Raw genomic sequence first — 22,218 nt, 5'->3', positions numbered from 1 at the left:
AAACCATGAATCAGTGGTTAACTAATTTTCATTTGGTGGCTAGTCTTAAAATATCATGGAGTTGGAGCAGAATTTGAAAAGATACCAGTGGCAGTGTTTTTGATGGGAGACCAGAAGTCATTTCTGTAAGAGCAGAACTAGACGAGGATGTTTCACGGACAGAGGCACTGCTGCTGCTTCACACGTGTGCTTTTTACTAGTAGCAGGGTTTATGTTGACAGATCTCAATACCCTTCTGGGTTTCTCCATTTGAGAAATAGTCTGTGCTTATGAGAGAAGTATCTGGTTTTGTAAAGTGCAGTTTCTGTACTGGAAACCGATTGTTCTACTGAATGAATGAATGAAGCCTTTAAATACGGGGCTATTCTTCATTGTGGACATATGGGTAATATAGTTGTGACCTTTAAGAATAGGCCTAGCTCTTTTTTAAGTAACAGTTAGGAGTAAGTTCTTTTACATGTTTTAAGATTAGTTTTAATTTGTAATGCTATCTAACTTGACAATTCTAGGGAACAGCTGCCACCAACAATATATCAGCAACACCTACGTTTCTGTTTTTTCGAAACAAAGTGAGAATTGATCAATATCAAGGAGCTGATGCTGTGGGACTAGAGGAAAAAATCAAGCAGCACTTAGAGAACGACCCTGGGAGCAACGAGGATACTGATATTCCGAAAGGCTATGTATGTGGTCTTAGAAGTGAAATGATGTCACTTGCGTTTGTTATTATTTGGTTGAAATGAAATTTACTCTTTTCATGTTTTGTCTTTTGCTAGTTAAGAATACTTTTCAGTAAGAACTTTAAAAATCAATTCAGTAGCTGGCTGAATTTTGTCTGTGTAATATGTATTATAACCTTACGTGTATGTGTGCTAAGTCACTTCAATCGTGTCCAACTCTTTGTGACCCTATGGACTGTAGCCCACCAGGCTCCTCTGTCCTTTGGATTCTCCAGGCAAGAGTACTGGAGTGAGTTGCCATTCCCTTCTCCAGGGGAATCTTCCTGACCCAGGGATCAAACCCGCGTCTCTTGCATCTCTTGGCATTAGTAGGCAGCTTCTCTACTACTAGCGCCACCTGGAAAGCCCATTATACCCTTAAGTCCCCATCATAAACTTTTCCCAAAATTTCTTCTCCTAATTTTTTTTCAAAATTTTTTCTCTCTTTTTGTTTAATACTTATTTATTTGGCTGCACCAGGTCTCAGTTGCAGCTGACAGGATCTTTAGTTGTGGCAAGTGGGATCTAGTTCCCTGACCAGGGAGTGAACCTGGGCCCTCTGCATTGGGAGCGTGGAGTCTTAGCCCCTGGGCCACCGGGGAAGTCCCTCTTCTAATTTTATTTGCCACCTGTTTTTAATCTTTCTGATCTATTTTAATTGCCACTTCTAAACATTTCATTTTTACTGTTTTTCCCCCAAAAGTGAAGGAATTTGCGTTGGAAAATTTTTTCACTTTTTGACAAATATGTAAAATGACACATAAATTTTAATGTATGATTATTAACATACTGAACTTCCTTTCTACCAGTTTTTAAAGTTTTCTCTCTTTTTAAATGTACCCCCTATTTTTTGGCACTCTTATTTAAAAACCCTAGTTATTAATTTTACTTTGGAACCAAAGGTGACTTTAGTATTGGATATGTTTTTAAAATTTTAAGAATTATTTTAAATAATAGCTTGATGACTTAAGAATTCCAAAGTTTTTGAAAGTTTGGAATTATATATATTCATATATAATATGAATAGTTATAATTTGTATCTATCATATGAGAGCTATTTGAGAAGGAAAGTAAAATTCAAAAGTAGCTACTTCATGGTGACTGAGTTGTTTATGCAAATTAGTAAATCCTGCATACCAAAAGATATATATGTATATATATTTTTAAATTTTGCTTATTATAAAGTAAATGTATTGGCAGATTAAAAATGAATTTTTAAAAGCTAAGTGTTACCTCAAATTAATTAAATTACTATATGAAAGCATGTACACCAAGTGCATTAAAACAGAGCTGTCACGGGGCTGCCAGTCTTTCTGTAAGGCTCCTAAATTCATGTTGAATAAGGAGACTTTGTAGCCAGGTAAATAGGAGCAGTTCTTTTTATATGTGTGAGTGGCAGGGTTGTGTCCTCAAAAAGCGCCTTTAACATGGTAGCGGCATTAATCAAGGTAAGAAATTTTAATAACGAGTATTTATTTAAACTAGAACTGTGATAGAATGATTTGAAATGGTAATGTTCAGTTAGAAAGTATGAGCATGTATGAGTCAGGGTTGTGACACCTTTTGGAAAATTTTAGAAATCATTTGACTTATAAACTTGTGTTTACCGCTGTATATTTTTTTCCTTTATTACTAAGGATTTTTGCATGAAGAAGTCTTAAAGGCACAACAGTCTGGCTGCTTAACTGTAGGAATGCTCTATTGTTTACATCAGCTGAGTGTGATATCAGGGTTTGGGTTTTGGTTGGAAATAAGCAGGAAAAAATAAAGTTTTAAGAAGTAAATTAAATTTAGTTTTCATCCAGATGTTATGAATACACTGAAAAACTGTAAAAAACAGTTTTATTTTTTCCATCAGGTGTCAATCAAGACTGCAAAAGTTTTGAACTATAGATCTTGCAGGGTTATTCAATGTTTAAAACTGGTAGTGTGTTCTCAGAACGTCATTGTTTTTACAGCGTGAATGGAAACTGCATGGAAACCTGTGTCTTAAAGTACATTTAAATAGAAACATTGCAAAAATATATTCACAGTTATAAAATAATATTGGGTTTCTTAGACTAAAGACTTTCTGTCATTAGGTTTTAACACTGAAAGGCTATATAACTACTGATTTCACACATCCTACAGTTATGAAACTCCTGATTTGACTGGAGTCAGAGTTAAAGAAATAGGTATCTCTTCTAGGGAGAGTTGAAATATTGCAAAAGATGTAGAACAGGATACTCAAAAGGTTAAGAATCAAAAAGATTCTTTAAGAAGGTAGTTCCTGCTGCTGCTAAGTCGCTTCAGTCATGTCTGACTCTGTGCGACCCCACAGACGGCAGCCCACCAGGCTCCTCCGTTTCTGGCATTCTCCAGGCAAGAACACTGGAGTGGGTTGCCATTTCCTTCTCCAAGAAGGCAGTATTTTTGTAAAAAAAAAAAAAAAAAAAAAAAACCTTTCGGTTTTTAATGTGTTTACTGAATTGGAAAAATGGTAAACATTTCTATTTTTTCCTTTCCCATGTTTGCTAAGTGTACCTTGTATGGCTTCAAATAGCATGAGGGGGCTAGCTGTATCAAGTCTCTCCCTTCAGAAGTTTGCATGCTGGGTACTCTGAAATCAAACTTGTATTTGAATGTGTTTTGTTTAAATCTTAAGGCTCATTAGTATATTTCAGTATTCTAACATCCCCTCAAATATGCAGATGACACCACCCTTATGGCAGAAAGTGAAGAGGAACTAAAAAGCCTCTTGATGAAAGTGAAAGAGGAGAGTGAAAAAGTTGGGTTAAAGCTCAACATTCAGAAAACGAAGATCATGGCATCTGGTCCCATCACTTCATGGCAAATAGATGGGGAAACAGTGCAAACAGTGTCAGACTTTATTTTTTTGGGCTCCAGAATCACTGCAGATAGTGACTGCAGCCATGAAATTAAAAGACCTTACTCCTTGGAAGAAAAGTTATGACCAACCTAGATAGCATATTCAAAAGCAGAGATATTACTTTGCCGACTAAGGTCCATCTAGTCAAGGCTATGGTTTTTCCAGTAGTCATGTATGGATGTGAGAGTTGGACTGTGAAGAAGGCTGAGTGCTGAAGAATTGATGCTTTTGAACTGTGGTGTTGGAGAAGACTCTTGAGAGTCCCTTAGACTGCAAGGAGATCCAACCAGTCCATTCCGAAGAAGATAACCCTGGGATTTCTTTGGAAGGAATGATGCTAAAGCTGAAACTCCAGTACTGTGGCCACCTCATGCGAAGAGTTGACTCATTGGAAAAGACTCTGATGCTGGGCGGGGTTGGGGGCAGGAGGAGAAGGGGACAACAGAGGATGAGATGGCTGGATGGCATCACTGACTCAATGGACGTGAGTCTGAGTGAACTCCGGGAGTTGGTGATGGACAGGGAGGCCTGGCGTGCTGCAATTCATGGGGTCGCAAAGACCCAGACACGACTGAGCGACTGAACTGAACTGTAGGTTTTAGTCTACAAATTTGTCACATTCATCAAACTAAATCATTGACTGCCCCTAATTTACATAGTAGGTAGGACAGATATTTCTTTAACCAAAAACTTGAAGCATGAAGAGCTTTTTTGTAACTCCTATCTGTCTCCTGTTGGATTCCATCCCTTCCTCCCCTAAAATAATAGGTGAAATATATTCAAACGAAAAAAGTTGACTGTAGTACTACAAACATGCATACCATTCACTTACGCTCATCAGTTGTGAATGTTTTGCTGTTTTTGTTCTATTTCAATATGTATGTATCTGCTTTTGTTTTTTGCAGCATCATTTACAAAATAAGTTATAAACATCATGATGGTTCATGTGTAAATATTTCAGCACGTAGCTCCTAAGAATAAGGACATTCTCTGACATAGCCATGATGCCATTATCACTTCTAAGAAATTTAACATTGACACACTTATCCCTAATGTACAGTTTATATTAAAATTTCCTTAATTGTCTCCAAAATGTACTTCATAGCTTTTTTTCCCCAGTTCAGTACAGTTCAGTCAGTCAGTTGTGTCCAACTCCGCGACCCCATGAATCACAGCACACCAGGCCTCCCTGTCCATCACCAACTCGCGGAGTTCACTCAGACTCATGTCCGTCGAGTCAGTGATGCCATCCAGCCATCACATCCTCCGTTGTCCCCTTCTCCTCCTGCCCCCAATCCCTCCCAGCATCAGGGTCTTTTCCAGTGAGTCAACTCTTCACATGAGGTGGCCAAAGTATTGGAGTTTCAGCCTCAGCATCAGTCCTTCCAATGAACACCCAGGACTGGTCTCCTTTAGGATGGACTGGTTGGATCTCCTTGCAGTCTAAGGGACTCTCAAGAGTCTTCTCCAACACCCCAGTTCAAAAGCATCAATTATTCGGCGCTCAGCTTTCTTCACAGTCCAACTCTCCCATCCATACATGGCCCCTGGAAAAACCATAGCCTTGACTAGACGGACCATTTTTGGCAAAGTAATATCTGCTTTTCAATATGCTATCTAGGTTGGTCGTAACTTTTCTTCCAAGGAGTAAGCATCTTTTAATTTCATGGCTGCAGTCCCCGTCTGCGGTGATTTGGGAAGGGTCATGCATTGCTTTTGTCGGTCTCTTTAGTATTCTTTAGTCTAGAAACTTCTCTATACCTTTTTTCTTTCATGTCTGCCCTTTTGAAAAGTTTAAAACGGCACCAGTCTACTACAATAGCTGCTAGACACATTTGGCATTTTTTATGTGACAAGGGCAACTAAGGAACTGAAATTTCAATTTTATCTACTTTTAATTAATTTTAAATTGACCCATGTGGCTAATGGCTGTCTCATTGTACAGTGCAGGTCTGGACCATCTGTCTTATGCACTGTCCCACAATCTGGATTTATGAGATTGTTTTCTCATGATTCCTTCCTCATTATTGGCAAAGTTGATTGCATAAGTAGTAATATTTATTTCCAATAGCATGTTTCCAGAATATGTCAATTTTCAATTATGTCAAATATATAATATTATGCCAGTTTGTCCCAGTGTTGAGTAACATAGCACTTTAATGCAACTGTTCAGCTACGCTACTTATTTTGTGTGTCCCAAGATAAATTAAAAAGCAATTTAAAATAATTTAACTATTTAGTTTATTTTCATCATTAAGGTATTGGAAGTATGACTGCAATGTTGCCTTCAAGCTTGGGGTCTTGATCCTACATATAGTATGGAAGAGGCATCATGGTAGGATGGTAGACATTTAAGTAAGATTTTGTCACATTTTCAAGACAGATGTTTATGGAGTTCAGAATAATTCTATAGAAGTAGAACTTGGCTCTGTAATGCTCCTTTTCTTTCTACCTCTCTTTTTGAGTTGGTTACAATATGTTACCCTGAGTAATACATTTAACATCTAATGCAGTATAACATTTAATATAATAGAATATTTTGGCTTTGAAAGCATTTAGGCTAGTCTGTGAATAGTTAAGGGTCTATTCTAATGAATTTTTACCATATTGATAATTATTTGACCTGTAAAAAATTTTTTCTTTAGTCTTTCAGAACTGTATACACATGTATTAGTATATATATTAGTATTAGTAATGAAGACTGATAGAACATGCAACTGATAATTTACAATATTTGGTAAACTTTAAAGCAGTTCTTGTTTAGTCAAAGAAATGGATACTTTTCTAGAAAAATAGTTTATCAAAATCAACTCCACTAGAAGCAGAACTCCTAAATAGATCAGTTACCACTGAGGAAATAGAGAAAATAGTAAAAGAGCTCTTCCATAAATACCAGGATGACTTCACAGGGAAATTCTAGCAAATCTCTATAAAGATCAGGTAGTCTAGTGTTACTGCAACTACTTAAGGCCATATCAAAAGAGAAAACTTCCAAATTTATTTTTGAAGTATGACATTGATCCCAGAATCTGACAGAGTTTGTACAAAAAAAAAGTTACCAGCCAGTTCCAGTTAGGAATATTGGTGTAAAAATCTTAAATAAAATACTAGTAAACAAAATCCAGCAGTCTAGAGGGGAAAAGTCGTGATCTAACATGCGGGAACAGCACTTAAGGATTTTTGCTCATCCGCACCTGGCTGCGCTGGGTCTTCGCTGCTGCGCAGGCTTGTCCCTGGCTGCACTGGGCGGGGGCTGCTCTAGCTGTGCTGCCTGGCTTCTCACGGTGGCTTCTCTGCTGAGGTCCTTTAATGGACCGGACCCTGGTGGTCCAGAGTCGATGACAAGAAAGTAAAAGAGAGAGGCTGATATTCTTTGGTTTACACAGAAAACCAATAAAGTCTTCGACACAGGGCTCACGTCACTCATGAAGGCACCATGTGCCCTCTCTCAAGGGTCATAGAAGCCCGGGCAGGAGAGTGAGCAAGACGGTCTTTTCACTCTTCAGAAAATTAGCCGGGGAGAGAGAGAAAGAAAGACACGGGGACCCAAGCTCTGATGGAGCAAAGGTGTTTTATTCAACATAGTGTGGGTATATATACTGTCTTACAAGGTAGCTCTTTTCAGCAAAGATAAAGATCAAAAGTCCAGACTTACAAATTATCAAGGAAACATAAGGCAGTCCATATCAAAGAGAGAGGGTTGTAAATAATCACTTTTACCATGTGGTTCATAAAAAGGAAGAGGGTCGTAAATAGTTACTTATCACCATATGGAAAAACTAACGAAGGAAATGCATGCGTTCCTCAGCCCCAGGAGCGGTTCGCCACCCCTCTTTAATTCCTGAGTATTGAGGAATTAATAAGGCACAGAGGATTCATGACAGATCCAAAACAGCACGCAGGAAGCCTCCTGTTAAATGCTTCCTGACACTTCTCTCGTTGCCGCCTTGTAGCAGGGACTCCAGAGCACGTGGTCTTCAGTAGTTGCGGCTCGTGGGTTCAGTGGTTGCCGCCACTGAGAGCATGGGCTCAGTAGTGGCAGACAGGCTTAGCTGCCCCACAGCATATGGGATCTTCCCAGATCAGGAGTCAAACCTTTGTCTTCTGCATTGACAGGTGAGTTCTTTACCACTGAGCCACCAGGGAAGCCCCGGAAAAAATGTGTGACAGAATGCAGTATCCGTTTATTCCTAGAGCATTCAATAAAATTTTAATGGGAAAGCACTGGAGACATCCCACTGAAGTCAGAAACAGGGCAGGGATGCCCGTCACTGCAGCTTTGTGGTGGTTTGTTGGAAGTGTTAGCCAGCACATAACAGGAAAATGTTAAAGGACGCCACAGGGAAGCAGTTAGCAAAATCCAAATAGAAGAAATCGATAGGCCAAATGACTGGATTGAAAGAGATTTAAGAGACAATCAAATACAGTTGTTTATACTTTTCTTAGGTTCTTCTTCTGAGTCTAAAATGATTCAACTGTAAAATATTTGAGACAGTTGAAATTTGAACATTGATATTGATGATACTAAGACATTATGAGTGTTACAGTCATGGTAATGATATTGAGGATTCTTTTTTTAAAAAAATGTTTTATGAAATGCTTATGAACACACTGAAATTATCATGACTAACATGAGAAAAATGTCTAAAATTTACATGAAAATAATCAGGAAAAAGGTTGAGATTGGTTGCAGAGTAAAGGTGAAACCAGAGTGGCCGTGAATTGATGATTGTTGTATCCAGGAGGTGGGCACCTGAGGATCACTGTGTTAGTCCATTGATGTATGTTTAGAATTTTCCATAATATAATTTTTTAAGTAGTTATTTGCTATTCATCTTTTTTTTTTTAACCATTTATTTTATTTCTTTGGCTTGTGCTGGGGTTTTAGTTGCAGCATGCAGGATCTTTAGTTGCAGCGTGTGGGATCTAGTTCCCCTGATTAAGGATGGAACCCCCTACACTGGGAGCTCGGAGTCTTAGCCACTGGACTACCAGGAAAGTCCCTAGTTCATCTTTAATCTAAACTCTTCGTGGATATAGGTTTAAAGAGTGCATTATCACTAGAAGAGGGAGGTAGGCTTTCTTTAGATATTTTGTAGATATTTATTGTAATTTGCGAATTTTTCACTGCCAAACACTGTTACTAAAAAAAGTGTAAGTTAGCATTTAATAATCTTTGTGTTAAAGACTTGGTTTTAGATACTTATTAAGTGGGCTAAGCCTCAATTTGGCTTTAATTGTTAGTGGTAGATATCAGAAGTTTAGACAAAAGGGTTATCATAAAAGTTTTAGTAACTTTTAAATGAGATAGCAATTTTTTAACTTAAGAGAGAATTACTCCAATACAAAATAAAAAGTTTAAAAAAAGAATCACAAGGATGTATTTTACAGCACAGGGAATAAAGTCAATATAGTACATGCAGGTTATTAAAAAGATAAGTGGAATATAACCATTAAAAGTTGTTAACCACAAGTGTTGTACACTGAAAACATAATTTTATAGAGTTTAAAAGAGAATTACATATTCGCATTTCTTACTAAGGTTATTATGCCAAATCCAAATGCTTTGCCTAAAGTTTTGGTTTAAATTTTCAGATGGATTTAATGCCTTTCATTAACAAAGCTGGCTGTGAATGTCTTAATGAAAGTGATGAGCATGGATTTGACAACTGTTTACGAAAAGACATGACCTTCCTGGAATCTGATTGTGATGAACAGGTAACTGAACGCTCAGGGCTTGTGGAGATTGTCAGTGTTTGTGTCCAGACACGTGTCCATCTCATGGTCTCATGTCTCTCCTTCCCAGATGATCACTTTTTTCTTCCTTTTTATAACTTCACCTCTGTCCTCTGACCCTGTCAACTCACCCCCTTTCTTTGTTTGTTTATGCCAGCTGCACTGCAGAGAATCACAGAACTCTTGGATTGTCTGGAAACCTGGGTTGAGTCTTCACTAGTCTTAAGTCCTTTTGTTCATTCTTGAGCTGCCTTCCTGTTTTCTGCCCACCTGAGTGAGACCTCATTGGAGGAGCATCCCTTTTGTGTCTAGTCCTCACTCCCGGTGTAAGCCCACTGTGTTTCCCTGTGTTCTCCTGCAGTGTCGTCACAGAGGAAGAGGGTGGTGTAGTTCTGCCTTGATCACGCCATCTGTCTTCATCTTCCCTGATATTTAAAATTTTATTGTCTTAAAAATTTTTTTCTTATTTAATTACTATACCATTGCCTCTGCTTTGTCCCTATTCCGGTATACCTTTTATATGTTCACAAAAGTTATTTCTCTAAAATATAAATCATATTTATATTTTGATTTCTTAAAAGAGTCAAATGATTCTTCAGTGGCTTCAGGAAGAGGATGTCATATGCTTACTGACTTTACCTACTTCTAGCTTTCTACTCTCATATCCTCTTCACCTATGGTTCAGGTCCCTAAATGGGTCATGTTTATTTCCTGACACCCAAATACAGGTCAAGTATTAAAAGTACTTACATAGCTAAAGAGAGTAGTCTAAGTATTTTCTTAAGCAAATAGACCACAGTGATTTGAAATAAATCTAAATCCTATCTTCCTTTGCTCCAGCCGGAACTATCTTATTTTATTGCTTGAAAATACCGTTCATGTTGTGAGCCTTGTAAATGGTGCCCTAAACGTAATGTGGTGATGTGTATCAGAAGGGCTGGCTACAGCTTCCCTCAAATCTTCCTGCTGAGGAAACCTTCCTCCCAGGATGGACACATAGGTACCTTCATCAGACAAAGTTTTGGCTGGAAAGAAGATTGAGTGAGTGAATCCGAGAGAGGCAACTCAGCAGTTTTGTATTTCAGTTCCCTTGGGTGGCTTTCTAGATTCAGTGAGTCAAATTCATTTAGGATGGAAGTTTGGAGGTTACTAATAGAGCTGTGAGTCCTGCTCTCCTGAGTTTTGAATCAAGTAGAGTCCACTTGAGACCTAGTCTCTCCACATAACCTGTGTGCATTGTGTCTACGTTCCAAGTGACATGGGTAGATGCCTCCACAGATAAACTGTTTCAGAAAAAGAAGCTTAATGTGTTAAAGTACATAGTTTAAGTTTTAATTTGGGGTTTTTGTTTAATTTTTTGGGCGGGGGGAGTGGATTGTTGCTAGTTTTTAGTTTGAGGCCTTAGGTTCTTAACATATAATTTTAATTAATTCTGTTAAGTTTTTTTGTTATTCCTTTATAAAAATAATAGATTATTGTATTTCTCAAATGTCAAACTAATCAAGTTACTTTCAGCTTACTGATACTCTGTATTACATTAGTTTTGTTAGGTGAATTAAATTTTTTCTGCTTCTTAATTATTTTAATTCTCTTTAGCTGTTGTGTTACTTATTTAAGATGTTTAACAGCCCTTTAAAAATGAGACAATTATTTTTTTCACAGCTTCTTATTACCGTGGCATTCAATCAGCCTGTTAAGCTTTATTCAATGAAATTTCAAGGACCAGATAATGGTGAGTAATGGGCAGCTTTTCTGTAGAGTAACTTTCTGCTCTATAGACCTGCTGGCATATATTTAAAACTTTTCTTTTTTTTAAATCGTTGTTTAGTTGGTGTACAGCAGTATGTTAAGTTTCAGGTGTAAATGACAACAGAGTGATTTACAGTTTTTAAGGATTATACTCCATTTACAGTTACTCTAAAATCCTGGCTGTATTCCCTGTGTGTATCCTTGTAGCTTACTTATTTTACTCATAGTTGTTTGTACCTCTTTAATTCCTTACCCCTATTTTACTTGTCCCCTTCCCCTCTTCCCTGCTAGTAAATAGTTTGTTTTCTTTATTTCTGAGTCTCTTTTTTCTTAGATTCACTAGTTTTATTTTTTAGATTCCACATAGTAAGTGATACCATGCAGTATTTGTCTTTTTCTGTCCGACTTGTTCCCTTTAGCATAATATCCTCCAAGTCCACCCATGTTGCTGCAAATGGCAAAATTCCATTCCTTCTTATGGTTGAGGAGTATTTCATTGCATATATGTATATACTCCATCTTCTTTATCCATTCTATTACTGGTCCCTTAGGTTAAAACTTGTTATTAAATGGAGGTAGAGAGCTCTTGTTTTGGGAAAGAGTGGAATTGTCCTTGGAACAAAGCAGTGACATATAATATAAGATTATTGGGCCAAAAGTAATTTTTAAAAATTTTTTTTACCATTTTCACCTGAAAACAAGGGAGCCCTTTCTTCCAACTAAGAGTTCTAGGTTAGAGGTAGCTGTTTTTCAGGGTGGGAACTGGGGGAGACTTATTTCACATTCTTCCTATTACAGGCGATAAAACTAACAGGCGAATAACTGACATAGACCCTCCTATGTGTGCACTAATTATAGTTGCATTTTCTTTATACAGATTATGATGCTGTAAACATGATTGTGCAAATTTAGCATTTCTCATTTTGTTCAATAAAGAGTTGTCCTTACCCCACCCCCTTTTTTCTGTTTCTTTTTTTTTTTTTTGCTGCTGGGAGTGGATGGGGCCTGAGGTGGGGAGAGGGGGCTAGGATTTGTTGTTGCTTTCTTAGTTGATTGGGAGAAACAGTGCCCTGTTGATCAGATAGCATTCCCTTAAGTCATTTACTATTCTAAGTTTCCATGGGTTAATGATTTTTTCACTAATAAAATTTTAATTTATTTGAAAATACAAAGTATTTGTAAAAGCAAATGCCATAGAAATGAGTATGTAATCAATGTGGCTATGCTAAGCTTCCTCAGTCAGTCACAGAATACTGGTCTGAAGCTAGAGAGACTAAGACATTCTACAAAGTGGTTTTAGCACTGAGCACTGCCTGATCCCTAAGACGAAATTTGGCAATTTGTGTAGTTAATTTCCTCTGGCTAAATATTGTCACTGATAATGCTTTTCTCCTAAATAACATAAGGTGCCAGCTGATGGCAACTGCAAGACTGAGCTCAGTGTTTCTTTTGTGAAACTTCTCGTCATCCTGCATGAGCTGTCAGACTGCACTGCTGCCTTGCCAGTACCTCCTCCCTGGGAGCTGTACATTCCTCATTGCCTGTCTCTTACAGTTGAGGGCAGGAACTCTGTGTCTATGTATGCGTGTGCATGTGTGTGTATGTGTGTTTTAATCTAGTATTCGTAGTATTTGGTGTAGTTTTAGCAGGCCAAGAATATACCACTAAATGTCTATTGAGAGAGGAGGAGTATGGCTATGAAAATACTCAGACGTTCTTAAAATTTCTAAAGATAGAGGTAGGTATGTGCCTATGTGGGCACGTCTGTTTGTATAGAGTGAACGTAATCATAAAGAGGACAAAGTATTATATGTTTGATGTTAGCATTTAATTTTATTTCTGTAGGTCAGGGTCCTAAATACGTAAAAATTTTTATCAATCTACCACGATCTATGGATTTTGAAGAGGCAGAAAGAAGTGAGCCAACTCAAGCTCTGGAACTAACAGAGGATGATATTAAAGAAGATGGTATTGTCCCTCTTCGTTATGTTAAGTTTCAGAACGTTAACAGTGTAACTGTAAGTAGTGTTTCATTCAGATGGATGCAACGGGTTGTGGGTGACAATTCATGCTGTCTTCAGTGTCCTAGCTGATTCAAGTTATCCTTAAAAATAGTTAATTGTCCATTTGGTTTGAAATGCATAAAAATGTCTAATGAGCTAATTAAATTTTCTTCTTTATAATTCATCTGTGTGCCCTAAAAAGGAAGGTGGATTTTTTTTATTTGTAGGTTTGTCAGATACAAATACATATATGGCATGTATATGCCAACTTTTGTTAAAAGTTTATTCTAGAACATTTATTCTTAAACCAGATACTCATTCTTCCTTCGTACCTGGTAATGAGTGAGGATACGTTTCTAAAATCCAGTTTACTTTTGAATCGTGTAGTGGCCATGATATCAGTAAAAATTGACTTTTTAAAAGCATAATTTTGTGTTATCTTAATATACGTTATGAAATGAGCAGCTTTTTAGCAGTTGCTAATTGCTTTTTTGAATTCTAGTATTAAACCCAGCACATGCTTCTAAACCACCTGTCAACCAGAGCTCCTTCCATCAGAGCGGGGGTTTAGGAGAGTGAGCTGGGAGCAGCCCAGAGTCACTGGAGAGCAGACTTGCCAAAGGAGCGTAATTTCTTTGTGTCAGTAGATTGCGGTTTTTGCAAATTAGAAGAACGCTATAGCTGTGTTCATTTTGGGACGTTTTCAGTGGAATTTCACAGAATATACTTAGTGGTAAGGTAAAGGATTATATTGAGTTTTGAGTAGAAGTATTTTACCCAGATGAAATTAAAGAAAATGGTTATATCAAACTGGAACACTGGTTATGAAATATTTTCTTGACTTTATTCATTTGTAACACATTTATTTGTAACATATTTACAAATATTTTGTTACATATTTATAACATATTTGTAGCATTCAATTAATAACACCTGTTGCTTTATGTAGTGATGGGAGGAAGGCATTTGTTTATTGGGAAAAGCCCTTTAAACCCAGAGATCCTAACGTAATCTCTTCTATCTTTGAGAATCATTGAACATAATTACTTTGTGATAGGTTCACAGTTTTTACTGTGTCCTATTAAATCATACTTTTAAACTCATCATTTTAGTCAGTGACTTAAGTTCAGACACAGAAAGCACACCTGTCACTTTTTTTGATGATTAAGTTGAAATCGAAATGACAGTTTTGATCAGAAAGTCTAATCAAAATAAGTATATGAATGTTTAAAAGCAGTAAATATAAACTGTTGTGCTTAGATTTAAAAAGCATTGCAAATAAATAGAGAACTACTTTAATAGTCCACTTACAATAGACTTGAAGTTTGTAATTGGTAAGCTCAATTCAAGATGAACCTGTGGTTGCCTAAAAAAAACAACAAAACTGATTTTCATCTGAAAATGGAAAAAGAATGTTGCCCAGATCAAGAGAGGCGATATTCTTAAGGAGACAGCATCTAGAGTATTATTTTTAAAAATGGAGCCAATTTAAATAATCCAGTGTATTGAAAAAGAACCTATGAGTAAAGCGTCTGTCCCCTAACGTGCTGAGGGAAATTTTTAAATAGAAAGTATAAAAGAAGCAAGCTTAATAAAACATGCAAGGCACAGTATGGGCTTCCCAGGTAGTTCAGTGGGTAAAGAATCTGCCTGCAATGCAGGAAGCACAGGTTTGATCCCTGGGTTGGAAAGATCTCCTGGAGAAAGACGTGGCAGCCCACTCCTGTATTCTTGCCGGGAGACTCCCATGGCCAGAGGAGCCTGGTGGACTACAGTCTATGGGGTTGCAGAGAGTTGGACATGATTGAAGCTACTGAACACATACAGAGACGAGCTTAAAAAAACATGCGAAGCACAGGCTAGTTTTAGGAACTGATTTCCAGTGCGCTCTTTTTTTCTTTTAACATTTTAAGGAATAGAATGAATGATGGATTATCAGAAAGAATATAACTGCCAAGATTTTCCTCAGTAAAAATTATAATTTTAGTAAAATTTCAGTAACATTCTGTCCATTGTAATCTTGAGTTTGATACTCTTTCAGTATTCCCTGTAAATAATTTAATTTTGACCCTTCAACATTATCACGCCAAATCATGCAGAGCTTACGTATGTAAATATCCTGCCACAATCCCCCTGGACAAGGTAAGAACAGCCGAGCAGACAGTAGAATCAACGATGCTATAGGAATCCTAGTGTAAATGTAATTTGGATTAATCCTTATAAAGAACGGAAGGTGTTTTTATTAATAACCTAAGAAAATCGATTAAATGAGCATGTTTATTGAAAAAGAAGTGTAATCATTAATGGTAAAATTCTTTGTGTGTATAGATATTTGTTCAGTCCAATCAAGGTGAAGAAGAAACAACAAGAATTTCATATTTTACTTTTATTGGGACTCCAGTCCAGGCAACAAATATGAATGACTTCAAACGAGTAAGTTTGTTTAAATGATATCTAGGAGAAATAAAAATAGTAATCTTAAAGAAATAATTTTAAAATTAAAATCATATTATATCATGAAATCTTACAAGGATAAACAGAACAGTAGGGTCTTCTAATCACATTTTTAGACTTCTTACTAAGAGAAATCTCTAATAAGTCTCATTGACACAGTGTCTATTAATGAATGGCATCCAAATAAGAAGGTATAAATTATTGTTTTGTTGTAGAAGGTAGTTAGGGATAGTGAAAAATTGGAGTACATTAAGTCATTATTTGTGACTTTTTTAAGAACTTTGCTTCCTTATATTAAGATTTTGATTATCATTGTTTCTGATGAAAACATATTTAAAATGACAATGATTTTAATCAAGAAGAATGGGTTCCTTTGCTTCACTGAGATGCTTTCAAACCATGTCTTTGTGCTGAAGAACACATTTCAGCAAATAATTCTTCATTGAACAGGCATATGTGTTCAGTGGCTTTTTGGGTTTGGTTTTTGTTTTTGAGCACATACTCCTAAGGTTTGCATAAGAATTTATGTTACCATGAGGCCTTTGGAAATGAGAGCATTGTACTTCTAACTGGTAACGATTCCTGAAGATGACTCTTAAAATACACAACCACAGAGCATAGATTGCCATCAGGAACTTTATCAGTACAGAACCCAGTTGCTGTACTCAGATCAGATGTGCAGCAGCACATGAGATGTAGGTATTGCAGTATTTCCAATGGCTGCATCTGGCAGCTGGTCTAGAACTTGGGGTGATTATTAAGAGAGGAAGTGCTTCCCCAGGGCTGCCAGTGTGTGGAGGAAGAGGCACCTGGTTTACCAATTTAGACCCCTGTTTGGGGAATTAAGCCGTGAAACACCCAGAAAACTCATTCTTTTTGATGAAGTTTAGTTTTAATTCAGTTGCAGGAAAATAAATTTCATAACAGTGGATGAACTTAAGAAGCTGGACACTGACAATAGATACTTTAACGTTATTTTCCAACTGCTGTCTTCCTGTCTCACAGCGTAGTTAACTTTTGGGAGCTGTAGGAACAGTTTTGTTCTTAGATCTGTCATATGGGATGTTTCACATACGCGTAATGACAGGTCAGAAGAAGCAGAGATTAAACATCTACGTTTTTATGATACGAAATGTGCTGCACTGGGAAACTGTGAGCAACGAAGACATTCTGGCTGCCTGCTCTGCTCCTTGCTTGTTAGAGTCAGATGCCGTTGGATTTGGCTCTAACTGTGCCTTGCGTGGTTTGCTTCTAGCGCAGTTCTTTCCTAAGATCTGTTTATCTACATCCCGTTATTTCCTCTGGTTTCCTGCTTCTCACCTCAGCTTGTGCTCCTTGATTTCCATGTTTCCTCCAGGAAACCCCTGCTCTTACTTACCTTCTTACCAGCCTGCCATCCAGTTACAGTTTTTCTAGTGTGCATTAATAATTGCCCATCTCAGGATGCGTCTACCTCTTTGTTTTTAACATCCCCTCTCCTATCCCTAGCTCTTCCCTGGTGGCTCAGTGGTAAAGAATCCACCTGCCAATGCAAGAGATGCGGGTTCAATCCCTAGTTCAGGAAGATCCTCTGGAGAAAGAAATGGCAACCCACTCTAGTAGTATTGCCTGGGAAACCCCATGGACAGAGGAGCCTGGTGGCTACAGTCCATGAGGTCACAAAAGAGTCTGACACGACGTAGCAACTGAACAACAGTTCACATCTCTTCCAGCCTATTCTCTCTCTTTTTTGACTACCAAACTACCTTCTTTGACTGTCTTTAGGATAGTAGGGGTATTTTTCTTTTCTTCTTTGAGAGTATTTGTATTTGTTCTACAATACCATATGTTTAACTAGGTACTTTTTTTACCTTATTAAAAATGACTGGAGAACAGTAGTTCTCAAAACTTCATGGTCCCAGGACGCCTTTACACTGTTAAAGATTGTTGTGGGCTTGTATTCATCTAATACTTACCATCTTAGAAGTTAAAACTGGGAAATTTAAACAATATTTATTTATTTACAAATAATAAAATTATTGTGTTAGCACAAGTGATTTTTTAAATTAAAATACTTATTTTCCAAAACAAAAACCAATTTTTTGAGAAGAACATTGTTTTACATTTTGAGGAACTATCATATACAGTCTAGCTTAGTAGGGTCCTCTCATTCTCCTAGTTGCTTCTGCAGCCAGTCTTGCTGTCATAAGTCATGTAGCCTCTGGAAAACTTCATTGTGTATTGTGAGACAGTGAGAGTTAAAGAGGCAGATAACAATTTATTTAGCATTATTATGAAAGCACTTTTGACCTTGAAGACTCCCTGAATGGATTTCAAGGTCACCCAGCTTGGATTACACTGAGAACTGCTGCAAAAATTATGTAACAGTGTAATGGACTTCCTTCTTGGTGTTCTGGACTTTTTAATCCTTTGCTTTTATAATGTCTGATAAATTTTAATTGTTTGAATGATATTCTCATGTATATTAATGTTACATTTTCTTCCAGTAGTTTTTGAATGAGATTGAGCTGCTTGTGTCCTTCATTGTCCTGTAGTGTTATTTCTCAAAAGTAAGCTAATATTTTAGTAGTTTTCATATTGTGCTAAGCCAGCAACTTTAGTGTAGGAAAGCTGCAGTTAAAAAGCTAGCTTATGTTTAACTGAAATTAGCCTTATTGAGAGTCACTTATTAAAAGCCATCAGTGAGTTTGGATTCTAGTGAAGGAAATAATAGATCTGTGCTCTGATCCTTGTAGCCCCTGTGGTACTGTGTTAACGTGTAGTCGTAATCTCTGATAGTAACAAGTTTATATTGCTGAAGGGTAATGCCCTAACATTTGGAATGCCAATCAATATGAACCAAAGCTTAGTTCAAGGCAACAGTGGGCACTCTAGGTAGAATGGAAAACCAGGAGCCCTGGGCATGGAACTGAGATGGTGCAAGTCCTTCATTCAAGGACAGGTCAAGTGTGGAACTTTCTCTTTACTTATATAGTCAGTTTGACTTTTAAAGGCATTGGACACAGTAATTAGAATTTAAAATTTCTATATAGATTTGGCATGTGTTTTATCAGCACAGAGAGGAGAGTTCCAGCACCTCTTTGTGTAGTGGAGAGAATTGTATAAAATGATTTTAATGAATGGTAGAATTGTGTAGCATTTTCAGTTTCTCTTTTATGTTGCATGAGTTGTTCCTGGTTAATTTTAGGTCTCAGAATGTCATTGATATTCTCCTTAGGTTATTAAGATGACAGAAGCTAAGCTAATGCTGTTGAATCTTGGTTGTGGATAGAAGTCTTAGACCACCTCGCATACTCTTACAGTTTTAGAAGGTCATACTTGTCAGATTTGGGAGACTAGAACATACCTTTTATTTTTCTATTTTTGGCTCATAGGAGGCATTGTGCCCAGATTATAATACATAGTTAGGCTATCTGTTGTTGTAGTAAATGTATTTATGTTGCAGCATGAAGAAAGCTTGCCATTTTAATTGGAAGTAGATGTTTTCTTTGCAAAAATATGCTCTTCACATGGTTTGCTTTATTTTAATACAAAAGTAATATAAGTATTCAAAACTGAGCAAAAGTGAAGGGGCTTCTGCTTCTTAAGGAATGAGGTGCATGTGAAAAGCAAAGCAGATTTTCTATCACGGTAATACAAATAGACTTTTCTTAACTGGCCATTCACCGTATCAGCTATTTTTGTAACATTTTTGTCTGTTTATTTTTCAGCTTTTTTAATCCAACTCAAATGAACTAAAAACGGAAGATTTTTAAAAATGAAGTAATATAAAGATTGACCTTATCTCACTCCACTCCCCTCCTTGCTTCTCTGCTCATCTAGCACCTGTCTGCTCTCACCCTTCTCACGTTCTCGCCATTGCTGGGGCAAGATTTCTACAGCTTCTGTCATCTGGATCAACCCCCTTGTTACCTAGATTGCCTCAACCATCTCTGTCTTCAAGTCTCATTCTAGTCAATGTTTCTCAGTTGGCCTTTTATTTCTTTTCAGTTTTTGTTCTGATCTTGCGACTAGGTGCTTTAGTTTCATTACCATACCAGGTTGTTCGCCTAACTTTTTGTTTTTTACTTTCTCCTGTCTCATTTAATTTTGTACTACATTTTGAGAAATAATATTGCAGTGGAACTTAACATCGTCATAAATATTTTCAGATTTAAATAGTTGGATAATGTTTTAATCTGATCTAAAGTTTATATTTTTTAGAAACAATAGAATCATTTTGGAAATCAAATATGAGCAGTTTCACTAAGTTCTTTTATATTGGAGCTAGTGTAATATACTGATTAGGCTGAAATTGAGAGATATGGGTTTTCTCATTGGAACTGTAGCCCTAGAGTCTTTTTGCTGATTAATTATGGGCCTGTCCTCTGCTTTGCCAACGCAAGTGAGTTTGAAGCCAGTTGAAAGACTTACGGACTAAAAGTTAGGCTAAGTTAAAATATTAACATAGACAATCAATGGACTCTTTATTGAATAAATATTTTTGATACTTAATTTTGATGTACCAAAACTTTTGTTTGTCGGAGGTATAATATTAAGACTTAAAAGTGAATAAAAGAGCTTTACTGTTGGGGTGAGAAACTCCTTATTGGAATGCTGAATTTCTTCTTTTTTCCAGAGAATGCACATTGGCAAGTTGAGAGTTATCAGCCTGTGAAACAGTATGCAGATTCGTGTCTTCTACTGTATCACATCTGCTAAAATGTTAATTTTTAGTATTAATTGTTTTTGTTTTCTTTTGCTTAATCTAATAGCTCTGTGTTTGTGTGTTCCCAAGTGATGTAATGATCAACAATGCTTTCAGTGTTTATCTGCTTAAATTCATTTGCGGTACAAATAGCGCCACCTCCCCTTCTTTTTAGGAAGACTCCCCTCTCCCCCGGCTCTTAAAACCTGAACTTCTTACTCTCGTCTACATAGTCTTTGATGAGACTGTCTTCTGTATCTTTTTTGGCTTTTTGGACTTTGTAACACGTGGTTTCCTTGGATTAAAGAGGAGTTATTTTAAAGCAATAAAAGTATTTTTCCTCAAGATGGGGAAAACAGCATTTCTTGTAAAATGTGATTAGGAATTCAGTAGAATGGGTTTTTATCATCTTTTCCCATGAATCTGGGATTCCCAGAATCCCAAGTTCTGTTTTAGACCCGATTTGTACTGAAGATCTTTGCGTTTCGCTTGATTGAGACACTGCCTTTTAGACCAGAGTCAATTTAAAATATGAAACTTGTATTTACAAATGTACATAGAAATTTTGTTATATGTAAATATATGTTCAGTGGCTTGCAAGTAGATTTCCTTGGAGGCATTTCTGCCATGAGAATACATTATTATGAACTTTAGGTTTAAAGTAAATTGTTTGATTAGAATGTAGTTTTAGAACCTTCCCATAGAGGCTTTGTTTTCTAGAACTATTGTTAGAAATCAGATTTATTCATTACAGTTTCATGCTGCCACATTTATAGCAACCTAGGTCATTTTTTAAACCTTCCCCTAGAAAATTTTTCTAACCATTGACTGAAGCTAGATTTATTCTTTATATTCTAGTGTATATTTTAGTAACCAGGATTTTTTTAAATAGAAACTAGGCAAAATTAGCAATTTTTAATCTGTTTTCATTGCATGTCTACATATTGATAGAAAAGTCTAGAAACCTGTCATCTTGGGCATGAAAACATAAGTTTAGCATACTCTCTTAATTCTACATTATTTTGTGATCGACATTTGATATCTAATTGCCCAAAAATAGTATGCCAGATATGTTTCACTCATGTAGCATCATCTTTTTATTAACTTCTCTAAACTGTCAACCTTGTTTTGAAAAGTTGCTTTACTTTTTCTTAAAACAGTGTGAAATACCAAAAATAGCCTGCATGTATTTTAGTTTTAATTTCTAGAGGCTGGGAGGGGAGGGAGGATCACAGTTTGCTTCAACAATGAAGATACACTGCATGCCAAAGAAATGCAAATACAAAACTTAATACAGGCTTTAAAAATGATAACAATAGTAGTTTCTTGAAAATAACTCATATTTCTAAAAGAATAAGAGGTATATATAAAGTTATTTTTGTTCTTCCTAGGTAGTTGGCAAAAAAGGAGAAAGCCACTAAAGGTACAAAAGACACTGGAAGACCATATTGCAATCAGATCTACAGCTCCTGGATAATTGCTTGATTCTCGCCAGAGACTTTCAATATTTCATTCATTTCCATTACCAATAAATCATTGCTTTTGTTCAGATGGTATCACTAGTGTTTCTATTGTAACCTTAATACATGGAATTGTAAATAAAAGTAACTACTTTTGCCAAGCTTAATTTTTGTTGTTCTAAATAAGTATTTACTCTTTCCATTTATGTGAAAATTGGACACCTTCTGATTTTAGCAGAGACTTCAGTGTCTGCTAGTGTATTGATCAAAAGCCCGTTTCCCTCTTCAGAGGAGCAGAACTGCTTTAGGAACTGAGGAGTGTATGTGCACTCATGTGCTCACCGCACGTGATTCTGACAAGTGGACTTAGAAAGTCCAGCTGTGTTCAGACTCATAGGTTGGTTAAACAGCAGTTGGGCATCTGGGCTATAGAAGACACCCACATTATGAACTACCAGAAATAAGTTTAATGAGACTTAACTGTTCCCATCTAAGACTGTCAGTGGGACCACAGATTTGATACCCTTTTGGATAAACTTAA

At 36.7% G+C, this 22,218-nt stretch overlaps 1 protein-coding gene across 5 annotated transcripts in view; it reads left to right on the top strand.

Annotated features, from left to right (window-relative positions):
* Positions 1 to 21,766, top strand: part of TXNL1 (thioredoxin like 1) — a 32,753-nt gene extending 10,987 nt beyond the window's left edge. Inside the window, exons 3-9 of one of the 5 annotated variants that reach the window (XR_008201397.1) lie at positions 510 to 683; positions 9,184 to 9,306; positions 10,987 to 11,056; positions 12,919 to 13,091; positions 15,405 to 15,509; positions 16,536 to 16,617; positions 19,241 to 20,124. Coding sequence is in view for 3 of the 5 variants with exons in the window: in XM_052660431.1 (XP_052516391.1) it covers positions 510 to 683; positions 9,184 to 9,306; positions 10,987 to 11,056; positions 12,919 to 13,091; positions 15,405 to 15,509; positions 20,149 to 20,187 (684 nt within the window). In the remaining 2 variants the exon portion in view is untranslated. Of the gene's footprint in view, positions 1 to 509; positions 684 to 9,183; positions 9,307 to 10,986; positions 11,057 to 12,918; positions 13,092 to 15,404; positions 15,510 to 16,535; positions 16,683 to 19,240; positions 20,125 to 20,148; positions 20,235 to 21,608 lie in introns of those variants that run through there. The other 4 variants (XR_008201396.1, XM_052660431.1, XM_052660432.1 and 1 more) reach the window with 4 other exon arrangements.
* Positions 21,767 to 22,218: the final 452 nt, after the last annotated feature.

The sequence above is a fragment of the Budorcas taxicolor genome, chromosome 22 (genome assembly GCF_023091745.1).
Source record: "Budorcas taxicolor isolate Tak-1 chromosome 22, Takin1.1, whole genome shotgun sequence".
NCBI lineage: Eukaryota > Metazoa > Chordata > Mammalia > Artiodactyla > Bovidae > Budorcas > Budorcas taxicolor.
This window is presented reverse-complemented; position numbering and strand designations above follow the sequence as displayed.